Source organism: Gastrolobium bilobum, unplaced genomic scaffold (assembly GCF_033153095.1).
Source record: "Gastrolobium bilobum isolate Gb01-03AN ecotype WA unplaced genomic scaffold, APGP_CSIRO_Gbil_v1 utg713, whole genome shotgun sequence".
Taxonomy (NCBI): Eukaryota; Viridiplantae; Streptophyta; class Magnoliopsida; order Fabales; family Fabaceae; genus Gastrolobium; species Gastrolobium bilobum.
In genome coordinates this window covers 258,182-268,945 of record NW_026897492.1, presented here as the reverse complement: position 1 = coordinate 268,945, position 10,764 = coordinate 258,182, and the positions used below count along the sequence as shown (strand labels likewise).

At 33.3% G+C, this 10,764-nt stretch overlaps 1 protein-coding gene across 1 annotated transcript; it reads left to right on the top strand.

Moving 5' to 3' along the window:
- The first annotated feature begins 926 nt into the window (after nt 1–926).
- LOC133307361 (ubiquitin-NEDD8-like protein RUB2) lies at nt 927–3,645 on the top strand. The gene is made up of 3 exons (XM_061507863.1): nt 927–1,166; nt 2,035–2,294; nt 3,086–3,645. Exons 1-3 carry the CDS (start codon nt 1,074–1,076, stop codon nt 3,195–3,197), a joined length of 465 nt encoding a protein of 154 aa, XP_061363847.1. The 5' UTR covers nt 927–1,073; the 3' UTR covers nt 3,198–3,645.
- The last annotated feature ends 7,119 nt before the right edge of the window (nt 3,646–10,764 follow it).

Genomic DNA, 10,764 nt, shown 5'->3' with positions numbered 1-10,764 from the left:
TGAGTTCGAATTCAAAATATATACAAGAAGGTTAGTTACCAAATACAAGACCCTACCCGAAGAGAAAGGGAGAATAAAACTTAGTTTTATGTTTTTGTGGCATAATTTATTTGAAAGTCCAACCATCTTTCAATTTTATCAATCCGAGTTTGTTTTAAAATATCATAAAGCTTTATATTCATGATTAGATAGAACTAGTGGAAAAGAAGGTTCGATCCTCTTGTCATTTCCAAAGGAGAATACCACAAAACCTGGAATATTAAATTGGAACAAAATTGGGCCCCCCTTTTACAAGAATAAGTCAATACCTCTGGCTACGGTGATAAACGAGTTGGAGGATCTTTTGGTTCGCCTCGTAAAGGTCTGAGCTTACATGTTTAATATTGGTTGTTGGAATCAGACTTAGATTTGTATAAAAACTTGTTTAGTTAAAAGGTCAGGCTCCAATTCAAAAACTCGACCTTGGAGCCTCTCAGATTGACCTAGTATATTAATTTTTATTTTTATTTATATTTTTTATATTATTTGTAATAGCCCTCTCTCCTCTCAATCTATCTCACCCCTATTTTATTAGTTAAACAGACTTTTTGAATAATTTTGTTCTATATTATGCTGTTTGGATATACATTGAATTTATGAATATTTATAGAATTACTACTATTGTTGATTGTATATTCTGTTTTTTGTTGTCTTATTTTTTTCTAACAGACTAAATCAGATTTTTATTTTTTGTAAATAAGACAAGTCACATGCCGATAATTATATTCGTAACAGATAACAAACTTGATAAAGCCCACGTATTTAAACACAGACCTAATCTTTTAACACTAAAGTTCAGCTCGGTTAAAGCCGATTAAGACTCCTGTCTCTCGCAATCCTTTATCCAACCACAGATACCTTTACCATTACCCCAAATACTAATCCCCACATCGCTTATAACTCACAACAACACACAGTCACAACAACACACGCTCGCTGTGTCCCTAACTTCTTTATTTGTTTTCCTTCTCTTTCTCTCGCGCTCTCACTCTTACCAAAGGAACAGTAAGTAAAAGAAGGAGCAGAAGAAGAAGATGCAGATCTTCGTGAAGACTTTGACCGGAAAGACCATTACCCTCGAGGTTGAAAGCAGTGACACCATCGACAACGTCAAGGCCAAGATCCAGGTTCTCTGTTTTTTTTTACCCCTTTTTAAATGGTTATAATTTCACCGCGTTAGGGTTTCTGATGATTGATTTTCGTGATTTTTTTTGCTCGTATCTAATAATATATAACTATGCTTGCTCAATCAATTTAAGGGTTTCTATTCAATTTCGTGTTTGCGAGGTTTCAAAGTTGAAAATATGTGTGGAAGTGTAAAGGTTAGAACTTGAATTTTTTATTCTATGGAGAAAAAAAAAGGCGAGTAGAGTTACCCATAGGGACTAGGATTATTTGCACCTAAAAAATATTCATGCTTTATGTGATGGGGGGTATTTAGAACGACAACAACAGTACTCTTGCTTTTGTTATCCTTTTGTATGTACTCAAGGGTGTTAAATTCTTTGTATTGTTGGATATTGGGTTTTCCTTGTAGGAATTACTTTCTAGATATAGAGCACATAGTGGGTTCTTCATAGTTGTATGGTTCATGGTTATGAATAGTTGAATGTTTGTTTAGTTGAATAGTTGTGAAAGCTGAAATGTGGTGACTGTTAGTCAAGAAATAATTATTATTAAAACAGCTTGGCAGAAGCTGTTTTTAGTTTTGGCAATGCAGTTTATGAAAATAAACCCAAAACAGCTTATATGAGTTTGAAAAGCTGTTTTGATATGCTAATCCTAACAGGACCAAAATGCTTTGTAGGCATTTATTGCAATAGATAGGCCAATAAACTGAAAATAAGCTCTTCCAAATGCGGCCTTTATCTGTTTTATATAACATGATGCCTACTTAGTAGGAGCTTGATGTATAAATGTATAAATGACTGTGTCGTTGTCATTTGTAAGTTGAATCATTAATTTCTAACAAATAGTGGTGGAATGTGCTTGTAGGACAAGGAAGGTATCCCTCCTGACCAGCAGAGGTTGATTTTTGCCGGTAAGCAGCTGGAAGATGGCCGCACTCTTGCTGATTATAACATACAAAAGGAATCCACACTTCACTTGGTCTTGAGGCTCAGGGGAGGAACCATGATTAAAGTGAAAACTCTAACTGGAAAAGAAATTGAAATTGACATTGAGCCAACTGATACAATTGACCGGATCAAGGAACGAGTTGAAGAAAAAGAGGGAATTCCGCCTGTGCAGCAGAGGTTTTCTCTTTTCATTTTTAGTTATGCTGATTGGGGTTAGCTAACTCAATTGGAAAATGATTTACTCTTTGATGAAAACCGCATGTCACTTGTTAACTGCAAAATCTTATGTTTCAGATCATATACTTGAATATTTCTCCCCCTCTATTATTTTGGCACATAAAGATAGAGAAGATACATGGATGTAGCTATCATTTGTTCATTTTCTTGGTTCACCTTTAAGGCATCCTCTTGTGGGGCTTTTCTTGATGATTATGTGGTCTAGTTAACTATATTAAAATGTAATCTTGTCAGTGAAAAAAAATGATAGAAAAGAGGGAAAAATGTGTGGCCTTTCTTTTTAAAATTCATATATCATATTTTTATTTGTCATACGCTGTCTAGATAAGAATTAATCTAAAAAATTTGGAATGCTTTTCCATATCCATACCATAATTCATGCACTGTTTCAATTAAAAAATTACTGGTAATAGTGCATCATTTGCCTCTTGTAATTGATATGTTTATACAAGTCCCATTGGATTGCATTGCATACTAGAATCATTAGTGGTGAATCTTCTGAACAATGCTTAGTTGTTAATGTTTTATGTTATATTGCAGTTGTATCTAATTTGCTTGATATTCAAGAGCAATAGTGCATTTTAATTATAATTCTTGTCAATTGAAGTATTTGTTCAGTATCAAATGAGGTTTCTTTTAGGTTTCTTCACGGATTACTATATATGAAAAGAAATAGTTTTTTTATTCTATTGGAATCATTAGAATCTCACGACTGTTTCCTCTTGCTGTAGGCTGATATATGCTGGTAAGCAGCTTGCTGATGACAAAACAGCTAAAGAGTACAACATTGAGGGTGGTTCTGTACTTCACTTGGTGCTTGCATTGAGAGGTGGTGCCTATTAGGTAGAATGCATATCAGATCCCAGAATCACCTTGTTCAGGCTTGGTCACTTGCTGGTTCTTGGTAAATGTTTTGAGTTGCATCTGAACCTTAAGACATGAAAAGAAGCTTTATAGCTATCCGTTTCTGAACACATCATTGCTCTTTTATGTACTTGGTTTTTGTAACTTTGCGGCTATTGTTGGTGGTCAGTATATTGAAGTTGTGTGCTTTTTTATACCCAAAGTTTGGCCTTTATAATGAATCTTTGAATCAATAATTTATAATCAATCTTTAGGAACATAATTTGCATCACTCTCAGTCTCTCATGCTTCTCCAGGTAGTCCTGATGTCTAACCTTCTAACAGTCCTGTAAGAGAAATGCATCTGTTGTGGCTTTGTTTGTGAGAATTTTTAAGATCTTAAACAGAGGGAATTAGGGAAAGGAAGGTTGTATTGAGATGATTGTATTGATTGTTGCTCTTCTATGGGCATTTGCATGCGATGTGGTCAAGTCATATCCATGTGGTTCTTTGTTGCTTAATGCCCATTTCAAATCGTTTTATCTGTTTCTCACTTGCATGGCTTATTATTATTATTTTAATTCTGTTTGGGTATATTCTTATTCATCTATCAAATTGTCTGAAGAAACCAAGTGGAGATGGCTGCCTACAACCAAGCACGTTTAAATTACACTAATTTATATCATAATAAATTTTCATTCTAAATTTGAGGTGAATATTAGTGGTGGGCATGGTTCGACTCAATATTTTTCTTTAAATCAAACCAAACTGGTTTAAATTGGTTTGGTTCAAAGAACTGAACAGTTTTATGTAATTGGAATCGGTTTTATTTTTTCCGAACTGGTTTGGAATTAGTTTATGATCTAGAACCGTTTTAGAACCAATTCGGATATGCAAATTATGTTTGAACTGATTTTGAACGGTTTCAAAGTTTCAAACTGGTTTTTCAAATTAGTTCTTGTGGTTCAGTTTAATTTTTATTGTGATTTATAAAATTATTTCCGTTCTTAAAAAATGCAAATCTGTTTGATTACATTTGATTGATTATATTCAATCGGACATATAATGAAATAAAGTTGAGTATCTTTCTCAACGAGGATTAAAATTTTCAAGCATTAATTTGCTGTGTTTAACTTTATTTGAATCATTTCATATGGATCGAAGGGATTTCTAAAATTCAAAATTACAAAAAGTTAAAAAATAAGACTTGCTGTTGTGAAATTGCGAAGAAAAAGAACTTTCAGTTAACAAAATATTTAGGGTCTAGTTTTACTTATAAACGTGGCCAAACCTAATTAAATACAACTCTTTCAATTCTTGAAAACTTTTACATTGAAACACGCATCAAGATTAATTGAATTCACTAAAGTTACATAATACTAATAATAATGGGGCATGATGTATTTATCACCAAAAAAATTTACCACTTTTACAGTCAACTTAATCACCGTTGATTTTCGTTTTAGAGTTTGATTTACATGTGTCTTTTCATTTTGAGAAGTACATTTAAAGGGTATTTGGTAGAGGAGAAAAAAAAAATTATCCAGGAATCACGATTTCTGAAAATATGGTAGAAAAGTAAGTTTCTTAGAAATGTTATCAAAAAGCATGTTTGGTAGGCCAAAATATTCCCGAGAATAGTGAGTCCTGATACGATGTTTGGTTAATGGTAAAATATTGCTGGGAATGTGAACCAAATTTACAAAATTAACCTTTTATGTTTACTCAGCCTTGTTTTTTTGGTTCAATTCATTTCCCCTCAACAGTGGTGAAGAACTTCCTCTCCTTCTCAATAGAGCCAAACTTTCTTCAACTCTGTGGTTATGGTTGCTGTTATTGCCTTTTCTTATCCACAGTAGGGTTGGCAAAAACGAGCCAACCCGTCGGGTTGGCTCGCAACTCGTCCTAAATGAGTCGGGTTGGGTTGGCCTAAATGAGCTGCCAACCCGATACAACCCGACCCGATACAACCCTAACCCAAACGAGCCAGCCCTCGGGTTAAACGGGCCAGCTCGCGGGTTGGGTATTTTTTTTAAATTAAAAAAAATAAAACGTTTGGTTTGAGCGTTTTAATGCTGAAGACCAGAATCCTTTTCCAGCATCAGGGCGCTAACACGTTCTGGATGGACGTTTTAGCGCTCCAGACCAGCATCTTTTGGCTTCTTTCTGTAGCAGGGCGCTAAAACGTTCTGGATGAACGTTTTAGCGCTCAACACTTAGAATTTTTTCTCTTCTTCAGAATCTTCTTCCTTCTCCTAGAGCCAACCCGCGAGCTTTTTTCCGAGCCAACCCGCGAGCTGATTATCGAGCCAACCCGCGAGCCAACCCTAACCCGGCTCGGGTTGGGCTGGGTTGGATTTTCTGGCTCGTTTATTTTTTCGAGCCAACCCTAACCCGACCTGATTTTTACGGGTTGAATGCGGGTTGGGCCGGGTCGAGTCGGGTTGGCCCGTTTTGCCAACCCTAATCCACAGTCACTACACCAAATGGTAAAACTTTTCTTTCTTTGCATAACTTCGTGAATAGTAGAACACAAACAAACAAATAGCAAAAAGCACAAATAGCAAAATGCTAGTCTTCCCCTTCTCCACTAGAAAGCTAGAATCATCAGATTCTGCACTGAAATAGACTTCTTTGTTAATCCGAAGCACAAACACTATCACACAAATATACTTCCTTATCTCTTCTCTTCGTTCCAAATTTTCATCTTAGAGTCGCAGAACCCTGAATGACTTTGTCCACCCCAAATAAAAAGCCTATTGTGAAGAAAGAGAGAGGAAAATTGAAAGCTTGAGGTTACAGAAGTAAAAAGAAGAAGAAGAAAAGACACTGTTAATTTTGTCCCAAAAAAATGGCTCAAGTTTCCCATACGTTAGGATTCGCAAAATACCACCCATCATGTGGTATTTTGAGTTGGCATTCTTTTCAGAAAAAAGAATCTTAGAAATCTGATTTTTCTGGAAAAAAATTTGTAATCCTTATACGAAACGTGGATAAATCAGATTCCCAGACTCACTTTCCCATTATTCTAAATTTTTTCCTTCTACTGAACACCCCCAAAGGTTTTTTCTATTATATGTTTGTATATATCAATTGCAAACTTTTGTATAATTTACATTATATTGGAGTTTGAGGCGTAATAGTATTCTAAAGTTTAGTATTGTTAGGACTATTATGTCTATGACTGATATCATATTAGAGTTGAGGCAAAATATTTTTTTGATAAACCATACAACTTCTCTGGCTTCAGCGAGTTTGAAATACATTATGATGATTAATAAAGAAAATAGTAATATGGTTGTTGAATTACATTGGCATGTTATTTTCTTGCTACACTTCATGTGAATGGTTAGTCGACAAAATTAATGACATTTGTATCATGAGAAGGTCTTAATAATATATAGGATATAATCCCTACATTGATTTGATGTTGCTTGCCTTTATTTTGATAGAGTTATATTTAAGTATTTCAACTTGGATAATATGTTTTCTTCAAATGTGACCACTGTAACATCTATCATAATTGGTCAGTATATATAGAGGATATCACATTAATTCTTAAATTTTTTAATTTTTTAATTTTTTAAATAAGAAAATGAGAATTATAACGAAATTCCAATGCAACAGATATAAAACAAAGCATATGATAAAATTCTCTTAAAATTTAATTATACATGAGACAGAAGTCAAGTTCACTAATACATCTGGAATAGACTAGATTACATCATCATTTAAACTGAAACAAAACATTTTACTCTATCAAGGTAGAAAACTAAAGTCACTTCACAGGTACACAAAATCACTCTGAACTCCATACGGTCCTCAAAGTCTTTATCTGTAGTGCTTCAATCCTACTTCTAAGCTATACATATTGACATGCTTATTTTCTAGAAAGGTTAGCATAAATATAAACACACATGAGACAAATTTTCGTAATATTGGAATTTTCGAACTATAACCAGTCCAGCCGCTTTCGCGAAAAATATCATTCTCACATCACATGTTTATAATAAGAAAATAATAACTTAAATAACAATCATATAAAAGAACATGAAATCTTGAAACTACTAAAGCCCAGACCTTTGTAGGTTCTACATACAAACATGTAAAAGAACGTGTAACCTTTAGCTGCCCAAACCTTTGTGGGTTTCTATATGTGAAAGGTTTTGTTTGGTGGAGCTCAAGCCAAGTAAGGCATCCCAAAATCGTTAATATCCATTTGGCACCAAAGGAATTCTTTAGTTCTATAGTCTTGATTCAATATCATTTTTATAATCAATAAGTGAATACCCATCAAATCCCTAAAACTAAAGATAGTAGATAAATCAAAACAGTAGACTATATTCATAAGAAAATAGTTTTCCAGAATAACGACACCTCTCTTAGCTTTTCAATGAAAAAACTTCAAAATATCAACTTTGACTTTAAAATAGATGAATAAGAATTAAAATAGGAGAATGAGATTATCTCTCAATATTACTTTCCTCTTTTATTTTCTCTACTTTCTTCTCTCTGTCACTTTTTTTCTTCTTCCTCTTTCCTTTATCTTTTTTACTTCTTCTTTTCTTTCTCTTTTCTCTCGGATTCTTTTCTCTGCTTTTTGTTTTTCTTTCTTTCCCTTGGTTCTTCTTTCCTTTCTCTCTCTCTGTTTCTTCCTTTCTTTCTTCTTTCTCAGGGGTGTGTGTGTATATATATATAGCGAGGAACATGGAAGAAAAAGTGAGAGTAAAAGTCTTTGATTTTTTTTAGATTCGGATAAGATTGATTCAGATATTTTAAGAGAAATTATCATGTGAATTATATATATATATATATATATATATATATATATATTTATTTATTTATTTACACGTGGCGCTACTGGCACGCCACACACACACACTGGTGCTAAAGTTTCCAAACAAACACACACATTGGCGCTTTAAGCGCCAATTATATATATATTTTTTGAATATTATATTTTTCCTCTCTTAAATAAAATTTTGTCACCTTAATTTAGACATACATTTTAGAAAAAATATTTCTGAATAACTTTGTTCAATTACTTGTAATCCACACCGTTAACAAATAACTAATTTATGCTAAAAATCACATCTATGTCAATTATACACAGATAAGGTAAATCTATCTTAAATAACTTTTCTTCAATTTGAAGAGGATAATTCCTACAGACATGAAATGTAGCTCTCCTTTTCCTATGGGACTGTAGAATGAGGTAACTTTAATGTTTTTTAGTAGAAGATAGGGAAATGAAAGAATGAGTAGCCCTAGAATCATAAAATACTGTTATAAGAGAATCTTGTATTGGACCTATACCTTGAACCAAATTTGAAGCTTAAGCCGATTCCTAACCACTGAGAGTAAAATCTCTTCATTTTGTTATAGATTGGTTGGATGAATTCTGACATTGATTTTGAGGGCACTGCCTCATCAAGTGTTCTGACTTCCCACACTTAAAACACACGTTTTTTCCTGCTAGGCATTCTCTAATATGATTTTTCTTGCACTTAGGACATATCTGAATCTTAGAATTCAATCGTCTTTCATTTCCTCTTCCTTCATTTCTAGGAAAGTTATTTCCCAGGTCCTGTGCTTGTGGAAAACTCTCTTCATCGTCATCATCATTCTTCCTTCTCTGGTTTGTATCTCTTGCTTTCTCCCTTCTCTCCTCAGCTTCCAACATGTTTGCCTCAATGCCTCTGTACCTGTTTATTAGTGATGAAAAATTTCTTATTTGATGTTATATTATCATACTTTTAAGTTTAACTTTCAATCCAGATTCAAACTTAGTTGTCAACCATTCTTCATTAGGTTGTCTATACATAATTGGAATATCTGGATAGTTCCTCAAATTTTGCCACATATTCTCCAACAGTCATATTTTCTTATTTTAATGCAAGGAATTATATTTCTTTCACGTTTCTTACACTTTGTGGAAAATATTTTTCCAAAAAGGCATCTTTAAATGTTGTCCAAATAATCTCTTTCAAGTTTAAATTGTGTTCTGAAGCAGTGACAGATCCAAAAAAATTTATAATAGAAGACGAAAATAAATTTTTAAGTATTTCATAACGACATTAATTATTATAAATATTTTTTAGAAAGACTTATTATTAGTCCTAGCAGCCTATTATTATTAAAAAAAGTTATTATTAATATATAAAATAATAAAAAATTAAAATTGAAGGAGCAGCGGCGCCGATATATAGTAGCCCCTCTTTTGATTCGCCCATGTTTTATAGAAATGGGCTCTATATACGGCTCATTCTCCATTCTTGGACAAAACGTCCAAAACACAAAATATCTCCTCTCACACAAAATAACCACTTCTCAGTCTCACTATGAAAGATACGATTTCCCACACTTCCCTCACGGACACACTCACCTACCGAATCATTCGCACCACGTCACTCGTTTCTAAGTATTACACAACCACCAATATATTACACATTCATTATCCATTGCAAGAACCTTTGGCCATTTACACATTGCACTCTCTCCCACTCTCTCGAAGCTTTAAGCGTTTTTCATGTGATCACACACCACCCTTTCTCCATCATATACACAATGTAAAACACCGTCTTGTTCCTTGTACTGAGTGTCGTTGAGATTTTGCTCATACTAGTGGCTATAACTCGGTTGACACATTAACCCATCAATCCTTGTACCGGGGCTTAACACCTTTAATTAGATCAAATTTCATACAATCGCATATATTTTTTACTTGAATAGTCGAGCCCAAAATTTTTCGTTTTTAAATGCAACATACTTTAAGAAACCTTCATCCTTTAATAATAACATGAAATAGCTAGGTTAGTATATATTCTCATGACCAATTATTAATTATTTTTAAACTGGTCACTTTAAAACCAATGTCATTTTACATTCTCATGACCAATTCTTGATTATTTTTTCTAATCTCTATTTCTTATTCTCACTCTTTCCCCTTTTTTACTCCTTAATGAAACGAAGGAAAAGAAAAAACAAATAATTTGGCCTTGTTCATGCACATATCTTCTTTTTCTTAGCCTGATATTGATGATCAAAATTAAACTATATATATTTAAGGCCTAACGTTTCAATTCCCAGTATTGCCTTACTCTTGCCATCCTCTAGCTACAGTAAGTAAATTGTTGCATGCAACATGCTTTTAACTTAACTTTGGATAGCTAACGTAAACCATACCTCACTTGGGGCTTTAATTTTGATAAATTACACCAGAGTCATCTAGGTACTCGATAATTGTCGATGATGACATCTCACTCTTGAATTTTGAATTGTCTTTTCATTTGAAAACTTAACAGGCATGATATTAGTCATTGTTGTTTTGAAATAAAAGTTGAATAATAGTAAGTGCATCAGTGCATGTATATCTTTTCTCACATAATTTTCACAAAATCAAAAAAGAGTGATTGGAAATTTTGAATTGTATGTAATAAGTAATTGATATGTGAAAGCATGGTCTAAACATTTATATTTATACATTCATCTGTTGGGACAGGAAAAAAGAAGAAGAAAAGAAAACACACACAATCACAAAACAGATAAGAGAGATGAGAAGAAAGAT

Coding starts and splice junctions, on each gene's coding strand:
- LOC133307361 (XM_061507863.1), top strand. CDS start 1,074: ATGCAGATCTTCGTGAAGACTTTGACCGGAAAGACCATTACCCTCGAG. Junction 1,167..2,034: donor ACGTCAAGGCCAAGATCCAG/GTTCTCTGTTTT, acceptor ATGTGCTTGTAG/GACAAGGAAGGTATCCCTCC. Junction 2,295..3,085: donor ATTCCGCCTGTGCAGCAGAG/GTTTTCTCTTTT, acceptor CTCTTGCTGTAG/GCTGATATATGCTGGTAAGC.